Source organism: Budorcas taxicolor, chromosome 1 (genome assembly GCF_023091745.1).
Source record: "Budorcas taxicolor isolate Tak-1 chromosome 1, Takin1.1, whole genome shotgun sequence".
NCBI lineage: Eukaryota > Metazoa > Chordata > Mammalia > Artiodactyla > Bovidae > Budorcas > Budorcas taxicolor.
In genome coordinates this window covers 68,977,010-69,003,866 of record NC_068910.1, presented here as the reverse complement: position 1 = coordinate 69,003,866, position 26,857 = coordinate 68,977,010, and the positions used below count along the sequence as shown (strand labels likewise).

The 26,857-nt window shown below is 45.8% G+C and overlaps 1 protein-coding gene across 1 annotated transcript in view; it reads right to left on the bottom strand.

Annotated features, from left to right (window-relative positions):
- The window catches only part of TIAM1 (TIAM Rac1 associated GEF 1), a 157,191-nt gene that overhangs the window by 118,651 nt on the left and 11,683 nt on the right, over positions 1-26,857 (bottom strand). Inside the window, exons 2-3 of the mRNA XM_052639711.1 lie at positions 20,080-20,527; positions 13,028-13,200 (exon numbers count right to left, since the gene is read on the bottom strand). Coding sequence (XP_052495671.1) covers positions 13,028-13,200; positions 20,080-20,527 — 621 coding nt within the window. The remainder of the gene's footprint in view (positions 1-13,027; positions 13,201-20,079; positions 20,528-26,857) is intronic.

Below are 26,857 nucleotides of genomic sequence, written 5' to 3'. Positions count from 1 at the left end.
CCTGAAAGGTTTACAGCAGTTCAGTTTGCAAAGGACCAAACTAAAAACTACCCCAACACCTGTCAACAGGAGAATGAAGGGAACACATGGACAATCACACAGTGACACACGACACGGGTATGAAAGACCGGTGATTACGCGCTACAATATGGGTAAAGTTCCACGCGTGCTGTGCACTTAGTCGCCGTGTCCACATCTTTGAGACCCCATGGACGCAGCCCGCCAGGCTCCTCTATCCAGGGGATTCTCCAGGCAGGAACACTGGAGTGGGCTGCCATGCCCTCCTCCGGGGGATCTTCCCAACCCAGGCATCAAACCCAGGTCTCCTGCATTGCAGGCGGATTCTTTACTGTCTGAGCCGCCAGGGCAGCCCCACATAAGATTGAGGAAAAGAAGCTAAACACGAAAGAGTTTCAATACTCTATTTATATAAAGTACAAACGCAGGAAAACTAATGCACACTATGAGAAGTCAGAAGGGTTGTTTGATGGGAATTGGGGGGCGGAGGGGAGGTAGCATTTTGAAGGAAGCACAGGGTGTCTCTCGGGTGCTGGCCATATTCTGCTTCTTGATCTGGGTGACAGTTATGTGAGTGTATGTCACGGGTATGCCCATGAAACATCATCAAAAAGAGTACTTTTCTGTGCATACGTTATACTTTTTAACAGAGAGATTTTAAAGGATCCTTCCCAGATATATCACCCTAATATTGCAGTCTAATTGTTCTATAACTATTCTAAAAATGTCACACTTCCGATTCTTATTTTTCAGGAAAAAGTGTCGCTGGAGGGTTGTAATGGAAGTTCCCAACAGCATGACCTTTTCCAGCATCACCTTCTTTGTCCTCCAAAGTGCCTGGCAGCATCTGATAAACAGCTAGTCCCTTGAGCCAAAACATGCTTTTCTCCTTTGTACGCACAGCTCAATGGAAACAAGGAGCTTTTAGATGTGAAGGGAGCTGGCGTTTTAACCCATGTGAAAAGGATATTGTGGGGCTCTTTCAGATGGAATCCATGCAGAGGCAGCACGTGTCACTAAGGAGGACAGGACATGTCTCCAGTAAAAACAGCTGGTGCATCAGTGCTCTCTGAAAGGTCAGCATCTATTCCCCCAGGACCATCTTCATACATCTCTGCTTCCCTTCTCCCACCCCAGAGGAAGAAAAGCAAATATCTACAACCCTGACATAATACCTAACGAACAGTGAGAAACAGCTTAAAATTCCTGATACAAACTCTGCTAAATCCATTTACAAACCTTACTTTTTAAAATAATATATTCATCAAGAAGGGGGTCCGTGGGATGATTTTACAGATGAAGAAACTCAAGCCTGGTCGAAGCAGGGATGACACAGTCATTTATCATAAACCCTGATCTCTTTCCATCCTTTTTTTTTTTTTTTTAAACATGTTACATACACCACTCCAGACCCCTTCAGCTCTCACCAATTGCTCTGAAAGCCTAGCTGTGGGGTCCTTGCTGTTGCGCACCTATTTTGAGCTCTCCTTAGGGACACCGGGGGATGGAATTTTCCTGCTGCCTTTGAAGTTAGGTGTGGTCAGATCACTTGGCTCTGGTCAATGGATCTGAGTAGAAGTGAAAAAAGTACAAGCCCCTGTGCCCTCGTCTTTTTGTTCTTTTTTGTGGTAGGTAATCGCTTTACAATGTTGTGCTGGCCTCTGCCATACATCAGCATGAGTCAGCCACAGGTACACACCCGTCCCCTCCCTCCTGAACCCTTCTTACCGCTCCCACCCCATCCCACCCCTCTAGGTGGTCTCACAGAACTGGGCTGAGCTCCCTGTGTCGCACAGCAAATTCCCACTGGCTGTGTATTTCACACATGATAATATGCATGTTTCCACGCAACTCGGCCCACCCTCTCCAGAGTGAAGTCACTCAGCAAGAGAAAGACAACGATTGCATATTACCGCATGTTACCCCTTGGAAGGAAAGTGATGAGCAACCTAGACAGCATATTCAAAAGCAGAGACATTACTTTGCCAGCAAAGGTCCGTCTAGTCAAGGCTATGGTTTTTCCAGTGGTCATGTATGGATGTGAGAGTTGGACTGTGAAGAAGGCTGAGCACTGAAGAATTGATGCTTTTGAACTGTGGTGTTGGAGAAGACTCTTGAGAGTCCCTTGGACTGCAAGGAGATCCAACCAGTCCATTCTGAAGGAGATCAGCCCTGGCTGTTCTTTGGAGGGAATGATGCTGAGGCTGAAGCTCCAATACTTTGCCCACCTCATGTGAAGAGCTGACTCACTGGAAAAGACTATGATGCTGGGAGGGATTGGGGGCAGGAGAAGAAGGGGACGACAGAGGATGAGATGGCCGGATGGCATCACAGACTCGATGGACGTGAGTCCGAGTGAACTCTGGGAGTTGGTGATGGACAGGGAGGCCTGGCGTGCTGCAATTCATGGGGTCGCAAAGAGTCGGCCACGACTGAGCGACTGAACTGAACTGAACTGAACTGATGGAATCTAGAAAGATGGTACTGACGACTCTATTTGCAGGGCAGCGATGGAGACGCAGGGCCTTCCCAGGTGGCGCCAGTGGTAAAGAATCTGCATGCTGATGCAGGAGCCTTAAGAGATGCAGGTCCAGTCCCTGGATGGGGAAGATCCCCTGGAGAAGGGCATGGCAACCCACTCCAGTATTCTTGCCTGGAGAATCCCAAGGGCCGAGGAGCCTGGAGGGCTACATTTCATAGGCTCACGAGGAGACAGACACAATGGAAGTGACTCAGCACTGTAATGGAGACGCAGAAACAGAAGCGTACCCTTGTCTTTTGAAGTAAAATGCTGACTCATGAGTTAATGATTGGGAAAGAGGAAAATGTAGAAACAAAGAATAGCTGTTGGGCTGGGGAAACTGGTAACAATTTAGACTAAAATTCTGCCACAGGACAGAATCACCCGAACTCCCAGTTCCCTGAAATATCTAGATAAAGGCCTGACACACATTCCTAAGTTGTTTTTACAGGAAGCAGACCCTCCCTCCAGATGAAAATAGCTGACACAAAAACGCAAACCCAAGACTGGCTGAAACCAGAAGACTGATGCTGCTTGAAACTTCACCTTGATACATCAACCAATCTGAGAACCGTCCACAAGCTAATCACACCCTGCTCCTTGAACACTATAAAACTCCTCCTCACTATCCCCCTCCCCACCCCAGGGTGAGTCACACAGTCTCGAGGCAATTAGCCCCCTGTGGCCCCCTTTGCCTGGCAAAGCAATAAAGGCTCCTCCTGTACTTCACCCAAAACTCTTGTTTTCCGTGTTCCTATTCGGCAACAGTGAGCAGAGGCTGAGTTTCGGCAACAGAAGCAACGTTATTAGTAAACGTGTTACTAGTAAACAAAAGCCTGCTTCACCCTATTCTGGTCCCTTGGCCTACAGTCCTGGAAGTCCTGGAGGAACAAGCTTCTATCCGCCTGGGTGTCTAAGTGCCTAGGATGAGAACAACGTCATAGCCAATGTCTTATCACACAGATGGCAGAACGAAAAGTTATGGTAAGAGATGTGAGGGTTGCTCCTTCCTGCAGTATAACCTAACCTGTCCTGACTGATATACTAGCAAAGTAAGAAATTCATTTTGAAATAAGTGATGCTTTTTTTTTTTTTAATTTCTTATTGGAATTCAGTTGCTTTACAATGTTGTATTAGTTTCCACTGTACAGCAAAGTGACTCGGCTATATATCCCCTCTTTTTTGGATTTCCTTCACATTTAGATCACTACATATGGTAGGTTCTCATTAGTTATCTATTCTTTACATAGTATCAGTAGTGTATATATGTCAATTCCAATGCTTTTTTTAAGAGTCTGTATCATATACTCCAAGAGGAGCCATAGGTTGATAGGTTCTGCAGTTTTTCACTCTCTTCACTTAATGAAAAGAGAATCCCATCTTCCTTCCACATGTGAGATTCTCCATCAAGCTCAGTCAAGGGCAACACACTCCATTCTCACGTCAGAGAGTTTATATCTGCCTCCAAGTTAAGAGGTAGAAATGAAGGAAACTGACACCAATTGATGAAGCCAAACATCCTTTGAAAGGTGTATATTTAATTCTGACAAAGCAGCTATCCTGGAATTAATTTATTTAAAAGAAAGAAGATGGTGGTTGCCAGGGGTTCAGGAAAGGGGAGTATGGAGAGTTCAGCGGGTACAGGGTTTCAGTTCTGCAAGATGAAACGAGTTCTGGAAATGGATGGTGGTAACGGTTGCAAAACACTGTGAATTACCTAATGCTGCTGAACTGGGCACTTGGAAACGGTTGGTATGTTCTGTGTATAGTCTATCACAACCGAAGTGCTTTTCTAAAAAAGACAAAATTTTTAAAAAAAGGGGGAAAAACCTACCAAATCTCATAATCTAGAGAAAGATGTTTAGAAAATGCGATCACAGCTTTATGAAAAATTTAACAAGCAGCCCATTAAACTATTAAAAACGCTCAAGCCACCAACCGCTTTTGAAAGCTGTCAGAGATGGAAGGAAGCTCCATTAGAGAGAAATTTTGCTCCTGCTGTCCTGTCTAAATAAAACAGTGGTCTCTGCCATTCTCCATCATTAGGACAAATCAATTTCTAAGTAGGACAATCACTCAATGAGCTTTTCAGCAGAGTCTGTCCCTGGCAGTGGCATACACAAGGCTACATGTGGAGGAGAGGGTGGGCACAGACCACGCTGACCGCTCTCAACAGCAAGTTAAGTAGAGTAAGGAAATGGTTTCTGGCCATACTACAGGTTGAACATTTCTGACTTGATCACAGCAAACCACTCACTTGATCCAATATTTTCCAGTGTGGCCACGCCAGGATCTAAACTCTGACATGCTAGAAAAAGCTTTCCAAAGCTGCTCACTTTGTATCACCTTCTTGAACCAGGCAAGTTTAATCAGGGACACCAGGTCCACTTGAGAGCCCTCCATCAGAGGCAGGAAGGAGACCCTCGAGTGGTACCCTCTCAACTCCCTCCACACACATCACCTCTCATTAAACAAACAGCAGCAGACAGGTAGAGAGAGGGAACTGTGTGCTTTGAAACTTTGCCTGCTGGGGATGCTATAAATACTGTATAAAGTTCAATGAAGGAAATAGTAGAGTTCTTGCCAAAAGAGGAATATAATCAACAAAAAAATGCATTCTGCATAAGAGCCCCGTTTGAGCATAGAGTTAAGATGAAGCTCAGGGCTTCATTATGTATTTTAAAAGATCCAGCTTCAATTATCCAACTGAATGGAGGATACTTTGTGATTTCAGATAATCAATGGTTTACGTGAGTGACAGGAAAAGAGAAATTCATTCTAAACAAGAGAAGGACTCGAGAATATACGCCAGCTCTAGGAAACTGACATTTCACATCATTTGAGTGTATGGCAGTGCGGGAAAAACTGTACCGTAGGTTGAACTTTTTCCACTTTAAAAGAACAAAAAGGAAAAAGAATAAAGTTACATATTTTTAAGAGGCTAACTGGGAACGAAGTTCCTGTGTGAGTTCCTAAAAAGTCTTTTTTCTCATTGATTTTCCTGTTTAACACATTTTAGAGTTTTATTATATAAGGGTTCATTAAACTATCATTGCTAATACTTATAAAGAAAATTATAGATATCACCCCATAATTATAACCTGAGGCTCATCTCATCTACTGGAGAAAAGTCATGTAACTGGGCAACCCTCCCACCCAAGGTGAACTCTTTAAAGAAGAAAGGCTTCAGGCCCCAGGAAACCAGACCCCAAAAGACAAAGGAACTAACTGTTTACTGCAAAACAGAGGAATACCTGCAAACCTGACCCGGTGAATGGCCACGGCAGGATCCATCTCTGGCCAACTGAGTAACCCTCAGGAAAGGCCAACAAATATTGTAAACTGGGGCCCCCTTCACCAAAAGCCTCCCCATCTGTTCATGGTGCAAAAGCCTCCAGGAGGTGTCAACATGCACCAATGAGACCCAAGTGCTTCTTTGGTACCTCGTATTTAAATGTGACCAGACAACCAAGGATCACGTGATGAAAGCCTCCAGCATGAAAGGCAGACACCGAAGCACACGGAAGGGTTCACGTGGTGACTGTGACGCATGGGGCCTTGAAAGAGACAAGACTAGAGCAAAAGGACCAAGTGCTAGGGGAGGGCAGACTCCAGGGAAAAGCCCAGCATTCATCAGCTACCCAATAAACTGGAGAATTTTAAAAATACAGTGAAGTAACCAAAAAATAAGCAAATTAAGCAGAAAAAGAAAGACATTCATCAACTACAAGCAAACAAATAAATAAAATAACAGTACACTATTTGGCTCAGCAGCTAATACTATTTATATGGTCATACAGCATGGGGACGTCAAAAGAGCGTAACAGGGACTGCTGACTGAATTCTAAATTTTCATGTAAGGAAGGATAAGAAGAGCACTTCACTGTAGGTCTTTTAAGATTAACTGAATTCTTCAAAACTATGCATTCAGAACAGAAACAGACTCACAGACAAAGAAAACAAACTCATGGTTATCAAAGGGGAAAGGCAGGGTGGAGGGGGAAAATAAATTAGGAGTCTGCGGTACAGACTATTATATACACAAACCATCTATACCAAATAAACAACAGGTCCTACTGTGTAGAACAGAGAACTGTAGTCAATATCATGTAATAAAATATAATGGAAAAGAATCTGGAAAAGAATACATATATATACATATGTATACCTGAATCACTCTGCTGGCACTCAAAATAAATGCAACATTGTAAATTAAATATACTTCAAATAAATAAAGTTATCTGTTTGTATTAACTTCACACAAATTTAAAATATTGTAAAAAGGAAGCGGAACACGGTCAGTAACACATTCCTTGGACGATACATAATAGTATACTAGGCTGCAATGGAGCTCGGTCACAACTGCACCTCTCCTCTGTGCTGTTAACATGTGGAGAAACCTCTGAACACACTAACAGCAGGGCATGCACTGTAAACAGTGGCCAGCCTGTGCACTTATTTTGCACCTCAACACCCGTACTCTGCAACAATACTCTCCTTAGAGCTGGGCCAACGGGTCCTCATGCTTTGAAAAGGGCCCCTCCCCAGGGCATAAAATGGGTAGGGTCCAGCAGGCACCCCTTCAGGGAGCTCTATGACCCTCTATCCCAAATGGGGCATTAATAAGAGGCCCTAAGGAGCAATGGCACCCCACTCCAGTACTCCTGCCTGGAGAATCCCATGGACGGAGGAGCCTGGTAGGCTGCAGTCCATCGGGTCGCTGAGGGTCAGACACAACTGAGAGACTTCACTTTCACTTTTCACTTTCATGCACTGGAGAAGGAAATGGCACCCCACTCCAGTGTTCTTGCCTGGAGAATCCCAGGGATGGTGTAGCCTGGTGGGCTGCCGTCTATGGGTCGCACAGAGTCGGACACGACTGAAGTGACTTAGCAACAGCAAGGAGCTCTTGGACATGAGTCTATGGCTCAGGTCATACCTGCTATTTCTTCTTTTCACCAGATTTCATGACACTGAGCCACCAGAATAGTACTGACAAGCTTATCTGAGTTGGGTACAATCCTTCACCAAGATTCAAAAAATTTGGCATGGGGATCCACAGATGCTAGAAGTGACCCTTTGTCACAACGAACCTATGCCAAAACCAAAGGGAAGTATTCCTAAAGTGGCTGGCTAGAGGTAGGAAAATGATCTACAGCGGTGGGAGAACAGGACTTAGCTAGAAACCAAGCCAACACTTAACGAAGACCAAACTTGGAGTCTGTCATATCTGCATATTTTAACTCAAAGTTAAGAAGGATATAAACACCACAGAAGATCAAATTAGCATTCTAGATGATTTCATTAGGAGGACAAAAACCACAAAGATAGAATTCTGAAGAACTAAGTTTAAGTTCTGCAATTTGGAGTTTTCAGAAATCTATTAAAATAAGATGACAAGGATCTTGTCACTGAGGGTTTATAGACCACAAGCTGGGTATGAGTCAACGGTTTGTTGTGGTTTCTAGTAAATTCAGGAATTGACACCAGCATCATGGAAGAAATGAGAGAGCAGGGACTGAAATGCAAGAGGCACAGGGCGGGCCTCACGAGGACCGGGGGTGGGGTCCTGGGTCACAGTTAGGAGAACACTCAGGAAAGGAGCTGGACCACTGGCAGCCTGGCTTGGAAACCTCTGGTAGGGACCTAAACAGGAGACATGGCACTGGGAAATGAGAGCGGTTTTCAAGTAGTTAGACAGTTATCAGGAAGAATAAGCATGAAAGGCTTACTTAAAACTCTGGGGGAAAACATGGAATCAAACAGAAATGGCAAATGTCGCCAGAAAGAATGTATCATCACGACACGACGAAGAACTCTCTAGAACGTGGAGCCAACTAACCAAGTAGATGGGCGCTTCCCAGGGATGGTAGCCGTCCAGACTGGCCAGACTGGCCAGCTGTCAGGAGCCTTGTAGGAATGGTACCAGCCTTGAGAAGGAGGCCTGATGCCAATCTACTGCTGCTAAGTCGCTTCAGTCATATCCGACTCTGTGTGACCCCAGAGACGGCAGCCCACCAGGCTCCCCTGTCCCTGGGATCCTCCAGGCAAGAACACTGGAGCGGGTTGCCATTTCCTTCTCCATCTACTCAAGTCCAAATACGAAGTCCCTTCTACAGGCTCTTCTAACAAGTCCACTTGATGCTCCTGGTGAAAGGTGATTTCCAGATCATTTTCTAACTTGGTTATCCTTGTCCAGGGCAAATGACACTGATCTTCACTGAGTCTGATACACAGAGTCACATGGGGCACTTGAAGGTAATTATTGCTTAGAAGCTGATCAAACTCAAAGTTTTAGTCTTTCCTCAGAGAAGCCACACTCAACTTCTGTAAAGATACTTATTTTAGAGAAGTACAGGGAACTAATCTCTTTTTCTTCTAGTTAAACTGCTAACTATAACATTTAGTGAGCATTTGCTATCTATCAGACACTTGACTTGCATTACCACATCTAATACCCAATTCAACATAAGGTGTAAATACTATTTTTTTTTTTAAGTCTTTTTAAACTGTGCGAGCTTTATAGGTTACGAGTTTGGCATCGAAAAAAAAATATATATATGCATGCTATACAAGAGACACTATAAATGCTGATGCTGAGAAACTTTCTATGGAAAGGCAATGCCCCCTTAGAGACAGTAGTTCCCACACTTCTTTTTTTGTTCATTGGGTTTTTGCCTGTTTGCTTTTGACTGTGCTGGGTCCTCGCCACACTGCACGGGCTTCTCCAATTGTGGCGCATGGGCTTAGCTGCCCCTCAGCACATGGGATCTTAGTTCCCCATAAGCGGTTGGTCCCACGGCCCTAGCATCGGGAAGATCCCCTGGAAAAGGAAATGGCAACCCACCCCAGTATTCTTGCCTGGGAAATCCCGTGGACAGAGGAGCCTGGCGGGCTACCGTTCACGGGGTCACAAAGAGTCGGACACAACCGAGCAAATGAGCACCCCTGCATTGGAAGGCAGATTCTTAACCACTGGGCCACTTCTTCAGATACATAATTCGAAATGATTTTCTACCCAGTCAGGCATCATTCTTACTCTGTCTGCTAACTATGTTCCCAAGGCACTGAATACAGAAGGTGAAAACTAATATTAGGATATGTTACCATAAAAGTCACCAAGATTTTTGGAACGGTAGGCAATATCCTCCAGTAATGGATGAGGAAAGGGCCGAGAGGAAACTGTGCTTTGTAGGTGATGCTGCCGATTCTGGCTTCCAGTTGGAGCGAAGAACACTAATAGAAATATCAATAGTTGAAATGCAGAAGCTCTAGCTTCCCCTTTGTAAACAGCATAGCACCTATATAAACTCTAACGTTCATGTCCATTCCCACCCCCGTCCTGGACACAAAACCCCTTTTCTACTTCTGCTGGTAGCACGAATCTCTTTTCCATGGGCAGCAAATCTGAATAACAGCATCAGGTCAGCAGCACACAGGCTCTGGAAACTGTGTGCACTGAATTGAGCCCCGGGGCTGAAATAACCTACAAATTATTTCCATAATCATGCTCCCTCTCCCTCGCTTTCGCCTCACCCCCTGCACACAGGTTCCTTTCAAATTCAGCCCCTCCAGAGTCATGTGGATTACAATAAGTAGAAGGTGGAAAATGCCCTCATGGATCCCAAAGAGCAGCAATTTCCTCTGAAAAGGTTCATTCTGTGCTCTGTCCCACGTAAGCAGCATAAAAATTTCACCAAAATCAAGAGGACACAGTGGTTTTCATGAATAAGGTCCTATGCTGCCACAGAAGAATTTTATTCAACGTGACTTATTGAGTATTCAGATTCTAATAGCAATTTTACGGCCAGGAAAGCCCTTTCAAAGGGAATTCACATGAGAAGTGTGTAGGTAAAAAAGAAGAACATCCTGAAATCAACCAAATTATCATCTAACTTGTACAGTGAGGCAAGGATGGCCAAAATGAAGTTACAACTTTCAAATATTCCAAGTAAGTGGCTCAATTATAAAAAAGAAAAAAAGTCACTTTTTATCATAATCACTGATTCTCACCCATGTTCTTCTGAGCATAAAAATTCATAGTAATGGGATAAGTAATACGCTTAGACAACAAGGGGCTTTGGGAAACAAAAGGCTTGGTTTGAATTTAGCCCCAACACTCAGTTACTATGAACTGGCATCCAATTATCAGCCTTTGTAGCCTTAGCTTCCACAGAGGGGGTACACAATCCGTAACAACTGGTTAAAAGATGGATACTGCTGTAAGACTTAAGTGGACTCACACTGTAAAACATATTCAATATGGTGGCATACAGTAAGGGTTCAGTAAATGTTTGTTTACTGTTGTTATCATGAGAGCAGTTAAGCATCTCATCATTTGCAAGATATCCAATTAATTAATAACAAGCTATTCCAGATTTGGAAACACAATGGTTTATAAGTTATATAGGAGAGTATGTTCATGGGACAGAGCATGGAGATTTTTCAATAGGATAAAGAACTCCCCACTAGTTCCCTTCCACCTTGAGAAATGAGACTACATTAAAATTAAAGTTTTGGTTTAACAAAGAATACCTTTAAGAGAGTAGAAAGCAAGCCACAGGGAGGAAAAATGACATTTGGATGAACATAATTATGCGTTTGAACTGTGGTGTTGGAGAAGACTCTTGAGAGTCCCTTGGACTACAAGGAGATCCAACCAGTCCATTCTGAAGGAGATCAGCCCTGGGATTTCTTTGGAAGGAATGATGCTAAAGCTGAAACTCCAGTACTTTGGCCACCTCAAGTGAAGAGTTGACTCATTGGAAAAGACTCTGATGCTGGGAGGGATTGGGGGCAGGAGGAGAAGGGGACGACAGAGGATGAGATGGCTGGATGGCATCACGGACTCAATGGACGTGAGTCTGAGTGAACTCCAGGAGTTGGTGATGGAGAGGCCTGGCGTGCTGCGGTTCATGGGGTTGCAAAAAGTCGGACACGTCTGAGCGACTGAACTCAACTGAAATGAATTAACAAAGAGATGATGTACAAAACACGTAACAAACTGCTGTGAATCATCACGAGGAGATGGACACCTCAGTAGAGAAGTAGGCGAGAGACTTAAAAACTTCACAGAAGATGATACTGCAGTGGTCATTAGATCCAGAAAAAGGTGCTCAACTTCATGCTGATAGCTTCAAAAAAGAAAAGACAAAGATCTAACAATAACACCTGTGGACAAGGATGAGAACGAACTGGAGTTCTCCCGGGCTGCTGATGCAAGGAGGACTATTTCGTTCACTTTGGAAACGGACAGTATCTAGTACACCTGACTGTGTGCACATACCCCATGACCCAGCACTGCCGCTCCTGGGTATACACCAAAAGAAATCCAGACAAATGCATCATGAACACAGACACAAGAGACGACGCGGGTTCGATCCCTGGGTCAGGAAAATCCCCTGGAGCAGAAAACAGTGACCGACTCCAGTATTCTTGCCTAGAAAACTCCATGGACAGAGGAGCCTGGTGGGCCCCAGGTAAAATAACCTATTACTCTCTTCCATGCCTTTATTTCAACTCTCTCTCGCATGGCATATCCTCACCATCAATTTCACTCAATTCATCCCTGTTTTTCCTTTAACATTCATGGTCAAGGTTTACCACATCATAAAGTTCCGTGTATTCCGGTGTCTGCCTCCCATATTATATGTGAACACTTTCAAGCACAGGGACTATGCTAAAATCTTCTTGGTATTTTCCATATCACTATGCATAGGACGTAGGAAGCATGGAATAAAGGCTTGAGGACTTCCTATATTATTCCTAAATTATAAAATGGAGAAAGCTTACCTAACGCACCAACACCCCAAAAAGTATATCACAACTGACCTAATTCAAAGGATTCCCTATAAAAGCAAATGCTCACCCTGAAGTGATACATAGGTTAGTATGTTTTAATACAATTAACAGTCAGAATTCAATAACTTTAAGTACAAGGTTCTGAAAAGATGAGGAAGAGAAACTGGTTGGGAAGAGACTATTTCCAGGATGTCATGATTTTACTTTATGAGTAATATTAGAAGAGAACATATTATGATAAAAAATTTTGACAGCGCAAATCAGGTCTAAATTAAGGAATTCATGATCCTTGCTCTAAAGTGCTACACAAATCATATCAAGATTTCAGTGAAAAATCCTTCAATCTATACCCCTCCCTTGGGCTTCACCGAGGAGACCTCTAGGTGAGTTCAATCATTCCTGGAACTCAACAGAGATGTTTATTTCGTCATTTATTATGGCGACTCAATGGACATGAGCAAACTCTGGGAGACAGTGAAGGACAGGGAGGCCTGGCGTGCTGCGGTCCATGGGGTGGTGAAGAGCACAGCACCTATTGCTTCTATAATGTACAAAAGCTAGAACCACCCCCCTCACCCCCCACCACCCACAACCCAACTCAACAGAAAACAGGATGAAATACTCAGGCAGGAGAGGAAGGTATCTGACAAGCGATCTGAAACGCTCTGCAAAGGAGGAGCCACACACCTGGAAAAGGAAGGCATCGCCCAGGGAATTGCTGAGGCAGAAGACGAAGTCCTTCTTGGGGTGCTCAGGAACTGCCTGTACAATGCTGTTCTCCACCCAGACGGCGTGCTTGGGGACGCTGTTGTGGTCTATCCCGGACCTGCCGTCACCCTCGTAGAAGAAGAGTGTGCACCCTGGGAAAACAAAGCGGCGTCTGCGTGAGTACTTGGTGCAACAGAAAGTCTGGAGTGAAAACTGTGGCTTGTGTGCTGTTACTAGGAAAGAGCTGGAAATTAGCATGGAACAGAGGAAGTAAAGAGAAGGGGGCTGTGCTTGTACTAAGTCTTGGATAGGCTTGTATTAAGAGAGGATCTTTCTTTTTTTTTCCCCCTAATCGAAGTATAGCTGATTTACAATGTTGTGCTAATACTTTTTTTTTTCCCCCCAAGTCTTCCTGGAATTTGTTACCATATTGCTTCTGTTTCATGTTTTGGGTTTTGGCCCAGAGGTACCATGGGATTCCTAGTTCTCCGACCAGGGATGGAACCCACACCGCCTGCAATGGAAGGCAAAGTCTTAACCGCTAGACCACCAGGGAAGTCTCCCATTAAGACTCAAATCTGTGTCATCACACGTGCCCTCCAGTTCTTCGCGATCTTACTTTCCACTTCAGAATGTTTTGTTCTGGGTATCCTCAGAGGCATGCGGGGATCTGAAGGCTCCTCCGACCAGTACCATGTACCATGCGCTCGGTCGCTCGGTACTACCTGACTCTGTGGTCCCGGGGTGGCTGCAAATTCAGCTCCATGGGTCCAAAGAGCAAGCAGTGCTGAGTGAGGCCTGGCAGTCGGGACTGCCCCCCTACAGCCTCCTCCCAATATCTCTCACGGCAAATGCAACCAGGAAACACCATCTATTGGGTTTCTTGACTGTGCCCTTGGCGAAAACAAAACACAGCACTGACTTCAGGTGCTTTCGGGATAAGGAAAGAAACGATGGACTTTTGAGTCTCAGGTCTTCTCTATAAAATGCTTTCCTAGAGATGAGCCAAGTGCTTGTTCCTCCTGGAAGAACAAACACACGATACATGCATGAAGGCCTAGGGGAAGCTGGAGGCCTGGGTCATGCTTAATTAAACTACGAAACGAGTAGAAACCTGGCCTAGATTTGTGGCCAGCTGGGTTCCACAGATACCCTCCAACCATGGCCTGCAGGTGAGGTGCGCTTTATTAGTACTCACTGAGGACTTACTCTCAAGTCATCAAATTCAGTTTCAGGGGAGGCTGGGGCCCAACTTTCTAATTCTTTTACTTCAACATAAGCCAGTTGGTCAGTTCTCAACATCTTCCTTACCACAAGCAAGGGCCACCGCTGATGTGACTCACAAAGCCCTTCCAAGTACCATCTCTTCGGCTGCAATATGAACTTCCGCAAAGCAAATTTCTAATTGACAGTGTGCAATGATGGGGATCAATTGAAAAGTCACACGAGTGCAAAGGCCATTTTCCCCTAGCCCTTAATATTTCACAGGACAGCTTTCTTGCTGGCTCAGCAGTAAGGAAATCTGTCTGCCAATGCAGGAGATGCAGGTTCCATCCCTGGGTTGAGAAGACGCCCTGGAGGAGGAAATGGCAACCCACTCCAGTATTCTTGCCTGGAAAATTCCGTGGACAGAGGAGCCTGGCGGAACACAGTCCATGGGGTTGCCAAAGAGTCAGATACGACTGAAGAAATTAACCTAATATTTCACAGGAGCATGGAACAGCTGCTGGATGTAGTGCCTCCAGCACAAAGGCACACCACACACTGGCTGGCAAGCCCTGCTGGTTTCCCGGTGCTTCCTGTGGTACCACCTGACCACGAGCTCAGCCAAAGAGTCTACTGCGTGGTGCTGCTGAACATCACGATTTTATAACTGTTGTCTTTCTATCCATAGTTCAAGAGTTTCAATTCTCCCTCTAACCCATTCAAGTTATATTCACCTTTCCCCCGCCCCCACCCCGAGGATAAAGCCCCATGTTTTCTGTGACACTTATTGTTGGAAATATACAGTGTTATGTAATTTTAGTAGGGTTTTACTTTGGTTTTATGTTTTGGGGGTATAAGTTACATACATATAATTTAACTATAGACCTACTACCCCAACACTATATATATATATTTTTTAATAATCCCTCTTATTTTGAAGAGCTCATGTTTTTACAGGAACACAGAGCTCACATTCAGAAACCTGAATTTCCTCTTTCCACGTCTTAAGCTAGCATAGATTCAGAGACAGAAAAGAAATGGAAAGAAGAGGATATTTTCTTTGAAATCTGAGGTTTCCGAGGTGGGGACATTTTTGCTGAATGAGGGACATTTGGTGAAGTCTAGAGACGTTTTTGGTTGTCACAACTTGGGGGTGGGGGACAGAAGTAGGTGGGTAATGCAGGGGTCCCCAACCTCCAGGATCTAAAGCCAGATGATCTGAGGTGGAGCTGATACAGATGATCTGAGGTGGAGCTGATACAATAAAAGATATAAAGAGCACCATAAATGTAATAAACTTGAATCATCCCCAAACCATCCCCCCCACCTCCCCATGGAAAAACTGTCTTCCGTGAAACCCGGTCCCTGGTGCCAAACAGGCTGGGGAGCACTGACTGGACGAGGATGCTGTCTAACATACAATGCCCAGGACAAGCCTCATGACAAAGAATTATCCAGAAAATGTCAGCAGTCCCGCTACTGAGAAACCTTACTCTAAATAATCCTTAGGACTAATATTACGCTAATGATGAACAGACTCTTAACAGAAAAGGGACAGTGCAGCTTTACTATAGTTAGAACAGAAACCGCAGCCTGTGGATCATGGATGCGCAACGTCCACACACTCATGTCTCCCCAAATTGCCATTTCTATCATTTTTCAACTTAGGTTTACAATCGCCCATGACAGTGGGTGGTTGAAAATCAGCTTCTCCTCAGTTATCGATGTGTTTCAACTTTAAGACTAGCGTGAAACAGCAAGGCTGGGCACTATGCGCTCTCTGGTAACATCTTCTTTACCTTCATCTTGAACGTAATCTGTTTGTTTTTCCGTCATGGATGGAGACACTCCAGAGTCTAATTCTTAAACTTTTAAAAGATTAATTATTCTGTCGAACGAGAAAGAATCTTTGAAGAATTCTCTAGCCCACAGTTTCCAAGTACCCTGCTTTTTATTTCTCCATCTCCAAGCCCGAGTCAGCAGCGAGCCCTGCCTGTGAGTGGCAGGGACAAGCCCCGAGTTTGTCAATCTATAATGGGACCCGTCATGAGCCAGAAGGAAAAGACTCGGCAGCTGTGTGTTCCCGTCTGGATCCTGACAGACTGTGTCATTCAGATCTGGGTCACCAAGGAAGTAAAGGCTCCCTCCTCTAATGGGCGTGTGGGCTGGGCTCCTGAGTGCCCACATCCTGCCTTCCTTGTTCATTTATTCTCTAAAGGAACAGCAGAAACAAAACAGCCCCCGCTTCCATGTCCCAAGTAAAAATAAAAATCACCTAATTATTTTTATCCTATGCCATTAACAGTGTTATTCTCAAATTGAGTCTAAGCATCACCTGGGAACTTTGTTTAAACCACAGATTCAGGGCCTGTCATGGGCTGAATACTATCCGCCCAGGTTCCTAGGCTGACGTCATAGCCCAGGGCCTCAGAACTTCGCTATATTGGGAGACAAGGGCTTTACCAAGGTAATTAAAATAAAAGGAGGTTGTTCAGGTGGGCACTAAGCTGCTATGACCACTGTCTTTATAAGAAGGAGGAATTTGGACATAGACAGGTACAGAGGACACAGAGAACACCAAACCTGCTGCCACCCTGACCTCAGACTTTGAGGCTCCAGGACTGTGAGACAATCCATTTCTTCTGTTGAAGCCACCCAGCCTGTGACACTTGGTTATAGCAGGTCCCATACAGGAATTAACACAGGGCCCCAACTCCAATACTTCAGCCCCCTGATGTGAAGAACTGACTCACTGGAAAAGACCCTGATGCTGGGAAAGGTTGAAGGTGGGAGGAGCAGGGGACAACACAGGATGAGATGGCTGGACGACATCACCGACTCAATGGACATGAGTTTGAGTAGCCTCCGGAAGTTGGCAATGCACAAGGAGGCCTGGCATGCTGCAGTCCATGGGGTTGCAAAGAGTCGGACACAACTGAGTGACTGAACTGAACTGAACCACCTTCAGACTTTGAGATTCAGCAGGTATGGATATAACCCAGGAAGCGACTCAGGCGACTGTGATGCAGGTGGTCTTCTAATCATGTTGTTAAAAACTCAACATTAAGTAATAAAATGAAAGATAAGACAGGCTGCTAAAGGGAACAGAGGCTGCAGGGTCCAGTGCTGTGGACCTTTGGGGAGCAGAATGAGGTGGAAGGGGTCTTTCTCCCTGATGTCATCTCATCCGATCCCTCACAGCAGGACAGTGGATATGATCCAGGGCCCCTTAGACATGACCCAATAGTGCCTTCAAATTAAGCCGAGGCAGGTCTCATGCAAAAAAGAACAGTAGCAGGTCTCCAAAATGCTCCCACAGGAAGAACAACTGTGTTTCACAAGCAGAACCACAACATCAAATAGCCTTTTCGCAATTCACAATGGAAAATGAAAAGCAAAGTGTGCTCTGTGTATGTGTCTGTGTGTGTGTGTCACCCAGTAAAATTAGCTCAAATCCAACGTTCCTGTGTTTTGAACACAGATGTGAAGTATCTGCACTTTATGTAGACTATAGTATGGTATCCGATTCTGCATAGACACCAAAATTCAAAGTTTAATATCAATATTTTCTGAGGTTTTCCACAGACGATACTATGGGTACCAGAATTCCACATCTAGTCAAACTCTGAAATCACTAAGGCAGACTTTCAGAACGAGAAGAGAACATGAGAAAAGAACCCGTGGCTGACTCACGTCGGTGTGCGGCAAAAACCAACACAGTATTGTTAAGTAATTATCCTCCAATTAAAATAAATTAATCAAAAAAGAAAAGAAGAAGAACCTGACTCTTTCCGAGACATCCTTAGAAGTGCAGCAACAAGATGTAATAACCCAACAAGTCTTAAAGACTAAAGAGAGCATCCTATGCTAAACATGCAGGAACATTAGACACACAAGCTCCTGGCAGAAAGGAGGGGGAAACTGCCCTGCACTGGCTGACAAGTGCAAAGACTCCTCTATGGGACAACTGGTTGTTCCCCAACATGCCCAACCTCCTTCCCTCTGCAGTAATAGCAGCCCCAGTGCTTGGCTGAGTCCATCCCTGCCTCCCTTGCAGCTAGGTTGGACTCATTTCTGGCCTATGCAGTGGAAGCAGAAGAGATTCAGTCAACTTCCAGGCTGTACTCTCAGTACAGAGGGATTCGCCTTCCACACCTCCATATTTCCACTGGAACTGGACCTGCTAGTGAGCTCTCCTGATCGTTCAGATGAAAACAATGCTCTGGGTACAGTTAAGCAGTAAGACAAAAGGAACCCTGGCTTCTGGATGATGTCACAGCAAAGAGTCGCCCCATCACCCTTAGAAGGCCTACCTCTGCTAGGTGGGAGGGAATTTAAGTCCTGGCTTGCTTGAGGCTTTGTCACCATAGGTCTCTGTGACGTGCAACAAGACCTACAGCCCAATTAATATGCTCCTTCCCTGTCTGGCCAGGTATTGAAGCAACAGTAGGCACCACAAGTAATGCAACCCACCCAAACCCTGCACAGGGGTTGACCTGCACATCACTGCACAGAGCTCTAGGCTGCTGTGTGCCTCCAGGACTGGTTATTCCACACCAGCCACAGATGATAAAATCCAGTATCAGATGGTGTAATGGGTGTACCATACCAGGTAAGCTCAGGCTTCTTTCTCTGGGACCCATCCTTCATGCTTAGTAACCTCTCTAACCTCTCTGGCCATACATTTACCTGCTTCAAATCTAGCTTCTGTTAAGGATTCTAAGTAGGCTTGAGAAGTGTCTTTCCTTTTAAGACACAGAGCTCACAAATACGTTCCAATTTCTATACCATCAAGACATGCAGACATGGGCAAAAACACACACACATACTTCCAAAATGTATGCAAAACATTAATGAACAGCAGCACATCAAAGCATTGTGCTCATCAATGAAAAGGCAGCGCATATATATACATGCATGTATACATGTATACACACACACTCAAGTATTCAAAGTGTGACCGCAGAACAGTGACTTTTTCACAAACATAGATGGCTCAGACATCCCATTAAACACTAGGTCAATTCTATGAAATTAACAATATTGCATCATTCTTTATGAAAAAAAAAATCAATTTCATAAGATTCAAACTACTGATTTTTCCCTCCAAAACAGTTACTCTGGGAGACACATTTTTTGGGATGATTTCAAAAAAATATTTTCTGGAACTCAAGGCACTGAAACTGTCACCACAACGAGCTGTACACAAGAAAACAAGGCATGAGAGGCTCTAATAGCTTACATGTGAAAAAGTAAAGACTATAAAGCATTGACGGGAAAAGGAATGGGGAGTGACTATCAAGGGACATAAAGTTTCAGCTCAATAAGGTGTTCTAGACATGTGCTGTGCAACCGTGTGCCTTCATCAACTACACTGAAACATACACCTAAAAATGTTTTAAGAGGGTGTGTGTGTGTGTGTGTGTGTGTGTGTGTGTTGTGTGTGTGCGTGCATGCTCAGTCATGTCTGACTCTTTGCAACCCTATGGACTACAGCCCGCCAGGCTCCTCTGTCCATGGGATTCTCCAGGCAAGAACACTGGAGTGGGTTGCCACCTTCTCCTGAAGGAGCTCTTCCCGATCCTGGGATCAAACCCGTGTCTCCTGTGTCTCCTGTATTGGCAGGAAGATTCTTTACCACTGTGCCACCTGGAAAGCCCAGGAGAGCAGGCCTCACGTTAAGTACTCTTACCACCATAAAATAACAATTTTGAAATTAGCATGAGATAGAAATCCCATGTAATTAAAAGGCATCACGTGTAAGGGCTACCACGGAGCACAGGGTTACCCAGCGCAGCAGGGAGGATGCGCTCTCTCTCTCTCACCTTTCAAGGACACCCAGTAGTGCTTCCACTTCCTCCGCGTGGCGGACTCCACCTTCTTGTTCTTCTTGTGCACCAGGAAGTTCTTGACGGCCAGGGCGCCGGCCTTGCGCACCGTGCCCTGTGCGGCCGTGAGCAGGATGTCGGACTGGCCCGGGGAGCTCAGGGTGCCGCTGCTCTGCTCGTCGCTGTGCGCGGAGCCCGCCTCCTCCAGGCTCTCGCTGTTGGTGGTGCTCATCTCCAGCTCCCGGCGAAAATTCTCATACACCCCCTGGCGGGCCGCGTCCCCGGTGGAGCTGCTGCCGCTGTCGCTGCCCACAAAGGCACGGCCGGTGGGGGGCGAGTAGCTGGAGTTAGTGGCATTGGATCGCCGGGACAGGAGGTCCGTGTCGGTGGTGGCCCCTTCGATCCCGCTGTCGGCAAACTCGCTACCCTCGCCTGCGTTAACATCCTTGGTAGCCGAAAGGGAGAAGAAAGAAGACATGCGTCACACAGAGAAGTAACCCGGGGCTCCTGTCGCTCCGGCCGGGGGCTGTGGAGCCGCTGGCGACCTGCAGTGTGTCACTGCTCCCCACCTTCCCGGGAGCAATTACCCCTCAACCTCCAAACCCTTCAACCCCAACTTGCCTGCTGAGCAGCTCAGGAAAACCATGAAGCCACCCCAGTATGAATGTCAACAATTCAGAACATTCAAAATACACACACACACAAAGCAAGAAACTTTTCAAAGAACTTATCAATGATCTGACTTAGATAATTAAGTAATGGGCAAATCAGCTATTCAGAATCCCCCCCACTGCCCTGCTGACAGAACTCAGCACCCTAGTCCTCATCAGCCAGCCTGGCACTCCAGGAAACTCTGCTGGCTGATTAGGTAGTTTATTCCGGAGGGAGGGGGTTCCAAGGGAATAATGACGTCTGTGTAGCTCGTACTTTAAAAAAAAAAGCAAATAAATAAACAAAACACTGAGTTAGGAGTCTAATTTATGATCTGGTGACTAGAAAGACAACTAGCATACCACCCCACCCACTCACCCAGCAAGGACCCAGAGCCCAGGAGCAGGGGAGAGCCCTCATGCTCCAATCCGCTTTGTTTCTTGAAAACAAGCAGCTTCTCACTCTGCACTTGAGCTGAACAAGTCTGTGGGGCCCAGGGCTCCAGTGCAGACTCTCCAATTACCCTGCGCTTTCAAAGCTGGGATGCCAGGAGCCGGAGCAAGCTACTCACTGCCCCGGGGGCCAAGTGACAGCTCGAGGCAACTGCCAAGATGTGGGGGGTATCCATCCCTCGGTTAAAAACATTTGGAACTTCCAAAGCGCTGGCCCTGCTCTCAGGCTTGACGGGACACAGACAGGTCTGTTCTTAAATCACAATCTGGATTGCTCTCAAGTGCTAAAGGCATTTCCACAAACAATAATTAAAGAAGGGTAGTCCTCAAGGGAGAATAATGAAAGCAGAATTCAACAGGACAGCTAAACAGTCTCAGGGATAAGAAATGGGACTGATTTTTCTCCAAGGGAAAGGATGGGAACGTGAAACTGACATGCACCTAATACGTGGTTTGGAGACCTAACCGTGTTTTAAGCCTTTAGTCTCATAAATAGTTCATTATGGTTTGAAAATGTAAAAGCTAACAGGATATTCCAATTGCCATATAAATGATTTGAATGCTGTGCTTTCAAATCTCTGCTGCCAGGTAATGGGGCAGAATGAACCAAGCCACAAACTATTGGGTTGGCCAAAACGTTAATTCCAGGTTTTCATACGATGCTACAGAAACATCAGAACGAACTTCTCAGCCAAGCCAATCACATTGTCCTGCATGAGGCCCAAACAGGCGCTGTGCCCTCATCTCTGCACATCTCACGTGGTCAATTCTAAGCCAAGGCCTTTAGAGTTCACCTTCGTCATGAATAGGTCCTAAGTTAGCAACTAAACCATGGGCAGAGCCAGACACGAAAACCATCATGGGATGCACAGAAAGACAGATCCTGTCGGATTCACTTCTATGTGGAAGGTAAAAACGCCAAACCCACAGAATCAGAGAGTGGGATGGTAGTTGACAGACTAGGGGACTAGAGGAAATGCAAGATCCTGGTCAAGACTATACATTTTCAGTTACAAGATCAATTAAGTCCTGGGGATCTGATATACAGCCAGATGACTCCAGCTAATGATACTGTATTGTATCCTGGAAATCTGCTAGGAGGGCAGATCTGTAAGTGTTCTCACCACGAGAAAAGAAAGAAAAGAAAAAGGAAGGAAGGGAGGAGGGGAGGGAGGGAGGAAGAGAGGAGTGGTTACGTGAGTGATGGATGTGTTAATTAACTTGACGGTGGCAATCATTTCACAATACACACATACATTACACTCCGGGAGTTGGTGATGGACAGGGAGGCCTGGCGTGCTGCAGTCCATGGGGTCACAAAGAGTCGGACACGACTGAGCGACTGAACTGAAACCACCACAGTGTACATCTTCAAAAACACAAAAACACACACAAGGAAGTACAGTGTGCAAAGCACACGAAGTTGACAGTGGAGACACCGGCCGAGGACTACCTCGACAAAGTGCTCAAGGTTAACTGAGTGCAGGGTACACGGGGACCCTTGGTGCCATGTTGCAACATTTGCTTGATTCTAAAACTGTTCTAAAATAAAAAGTTTATTTAGAAAAAAAAAAAAAAGGAAGAAACAAGGGGGCGGTGAGATGGGAAGACAGTAGCAGGAAGTGCTGAAGCAAGTTTCTAAGGACCAATGACACGTGCAATGGAGTTTAGGTCCCTGGTATACAGAGGGACTCAAGAGGGTCAAAGAAACCAGGGACACAGCTAAGATGCAGACCCTGTGACTGTCATCCTACCTGCTGGCCTGCCTGTTACCCACCACCAATGTCATCAAGGACGCACACATGGAAGGCATGCGATGTATATATTGTGCCACTGAGTGAGCATGCATACTCAGTCGCTTCAGGCACGTCCAGCTCTTTGTGATTCCATGGAGCCCACCAGGCTCCTCTGCCCATGGGATTTTTTTGGCAAGAATATTGGAGTGCGTTGTCATGCCCTCCTCCAGGGGATCTTCCCAACCCAGGGATCCAGTGGGTAAAAAAACTTCCCAGTACAAACAGGAGAGCGCTGTTACCAACCCACGTTTCTTCCTGGCAGGAACATTTACCATATGTCCCTTTTGATGATAATAAGTAAAGTCAGTCATCACCGATTATTCAAGATAACCATGGGTGGTGGGAGATGAGGAGTTTGTATGAGTCTCCCCAGTATCTGGACTCGTTTTTACATTTCAGTCCTTCTCCGGGAGACGGGACAAAAATCAGCCACAAATTTGCCTCAAAAATGAAAAATGATGAGCTGCTTCTCTGTAAGACAGGGAATGACCAGCTACACAGGGGTAACCTCCCTGGGTCCTAAGAAAAAGAGTTCAGAACAAAAAAGGAGACACTGATAGCAGGCACCTGATAATTTCCAGAGCTGGGGAACAGGAAGGAACCTTGCATGGGGATGCAAGGTTCAGAAAGTGAATGCTTGGGGATGCTAAGACTCAGAAAGTCAACGGCCTGGTGGGTGGCAGATTGGAGGTGAGAAACCCATGCCTCCAATGCCCTCTTCTACTCTGACAAGGCGTCCCCATAGCTCAGCTGCAGGCAGCACCTGATAGGGTCCTGTCTCAGCAGTCAACACCATGCCTTCCCCTCTGTCTGCCAACAGTGCCTCTTCTAGGGTTTCCCAACAAAGCTGCGTGAGTGGGCATCTGTATGCCTTGACCTTCCGGCAAAGAGCTCAAACTCCAAAGTGACGGGAAGGGGAAGGGGGAGATGAAAGAATCTGAGTGGAACAAGCAGAGAATGGACAGGCATGTCTCTTAACATCTGCTGGGCTTAGCTGCTCAGTCGTGTCTGACTCTTTGTGACCCCATGGACTGCAGACAGACAGGCTCCTCTGTCTGTGGGGTTCTCCAGGCAAGAATACTGGATGGGATTGCCACTCCCCTCTCCACTTAACATCTACTACATCCCCACAAACCATGAACCCCTACAGAATGCCCTGACATCCCTACTGGAACTGAGAGTTAAGGACTCGATAGACACTCCCCTCTTTTTCATACTTAAACACGTGCTCATGCCAACTCATGCTGCAACTCTGCAGTGGCTCAGGCTGTGCATGTTCAACTCTGGGACAGTCACTGAACTGAGCAGTGATTTCTCCAGGTAACAGGCCTGCTGGCCCCAGATGAGCTGGCATACTTTGGGAGAGTAACTGCCAGGGAATGCTCCCCATCTGTGACCCAAGGCAGCTCCACCTTGTCTCCACAAGCAGCTAAGCAGGCTCAGTGGTACACATCCCCCTTCTGATCTGTGACCCAGCCTGCCTGGAAACAAATGCTGCCTGTCCAGCCCCAGCCTCTATATGACCATGAAGCATGGGATGTTCCCAGATACCCAGAAATCCTTCCTCTAGCACTGTGGAAAATGATGTCCACCCCAGAGGCATCACTCAAGACCTGAATGGTCAACAGGACTCCACATCCCCTATACCAGCCATCTCCAACTTCAATACAATGAAGGAGTCATCTACAATGGGGCTGTTTTATCCAGCTTGCTCCCTGGAGGAAAAGCAATGACAAAACTAGACAGCATATTAAAAAGCAGAGACATTACTTTGCTGACAAAGGCCTATATATTCAAAGCTATGGTTTTTCCAGGAGTCATGTATGGATGTGAGAGTTGGACCGTAAAGAAAGCTGAGCGCCAAAGAATTGATGCTTTTGAACTGTAGTGTTGGAGAAGACTCCTGAGAGTCCCTTGGACTGCAAAGAGATCCAACCAGTCAATACAAAGGAAATCAAACCTGAATATTCATTGGAAGGACTGATGCTGAAGCTAAAGCTCCAATACTTGGGCCACCAGAAGCAAAGAGCCAACTCATCGGAAAAGATCCTGATGCTAGGAAAGACTAAGGCAGCAGGAGGAGAGGACAGAGGATGTGATGGTTGGATGGCATCACCGGCTCAATGGACATGAGTTTGAGGAAGTTCCGGGAGATAGTTGACAGGGAGGCCTGGCGTGCTGCAGTCCATGGGGTTGGACACCACTTAGCAATTGAACAACGAACAACAAAGTGCCACACAACAGTTAGAAGCCTACAGGTCACAGAAGCTCTAGAAGAAACCAAAGTCAGATACACGGATACAGAGGCTCTAGGTTCACACACTGCAAGATCACTCTGAGGCTGCACCCCAAACACCCAACCTCCCCAAATGCCAGGTGCATACACTGCCCTGTGGTTTCCAATCACACAGAAGACAGACAGCATCACTGTGATGCAAACGATCCCGGTGCATTTTTTCAAAGGGCTCCTCCTCCGACTACCTCCATCTCAAGGACACTTCATGCCTGAGAAATCTGATTCTCCCCACACTCAAAAGTGTCTGTGAACCACCCCCACTCTTTTAGTGGTCAACTTCAGGGAAGAGTTCCGTGGAAGCACAAGAGTCTTTATTCCCAATGCAAGGTATGTTCCTTCTTATCTAGTTAGATGCCTTAGCATATGATCAGTGCCAGAATATCAAACCAAATGTACTGAAATTTAAAGCAAAAGTCAGAGGCGATCAAGGGAAATAGTAAGACCCTAGCTAAACAGAGAAGTAACTCTCAGCATGATGCATGATCTGGACAGAGATTTCCTGAAAATAGCTCAAAATAAACTCCTCGTGTTAGAACCACTCCACTGAAGAGGCTTCCAATTATAAATAACATTCATGGAATATAGAGGTTCTTAAGCCCTGCTCTTCCTGGATGAATCCTCCCAAGCCGGATTTTTCACTCATCAGCTTCCATCCCACCGGCCGAAATCAACGCATGCACTTTCCCACTGGATGTACAAGTGGCCAGCTGTCGCCCAAAATATTCAACAGTGCAAGTTTTCTTAGTCATTTCAGCCAGGCAACAAAGCTTAAATGAGCTCTGGTACTAAAGCAGAGGCAGTGAGAGGCAAATTCAAAGCCTGTTTGCATGGCCTTGAAAACTAGAGGGTCCCCCAGCATGAACACGGGCTAATGACACATTGTGGCAAAGCTCACCTCGTTTCCACCAGGGACTCAGAAATACCCAAAGGAAGAGGTTTGCTGTGCTAATGACGTGTGGACACAATTCTGAAGAGGTCATTAGCCACAAAGTTCAAGGGCCCTGGGAGAAGTTTTAAGTCGAATGCAATCAGAAACTGTTATGTTGGTCACTTTCTTTAATTTCCCTGATGAATGCAGCTTTGCGTCAATACACCTGTATAGAGACGGTAAACGCAGTAGAGGGGAGTTCAAGGGATTCCAGTGACGGGAGGAGACTGTGACCTGTGGTGGTGATGGAGGTTGAGTCGCTAAGTCATGTCCGACTCTTGCGACCCCATGGATTTCAGCCCACCAGGCTCCTCTCTCCTCTGTCCACAGATTTCCCAGGCAAGAGTACTGGAATGGGTTGCCATTTCCTTCTCCAGGGGATCATCCCAACCCAGGGATCAAACCCAGGTCTCCTGCATTGGCAGGCAGATTCTTTCCTGACCATATGATCAAGCGATCCCACTCCTGGGCATATATCTGTGGACCTGTGGAAGCCTTGAACTGGAACAATTTCTGACTTACTAAATTCTAAAATATTCCTCCTGTGGTTTATCATCTTCTTATCCCCCAAATCTGAGTACCTCCACCCCCCAATACATGCATACACGTACACAATGTCTTTGGTTTCCAACACTCTCTCCATGGTATATCT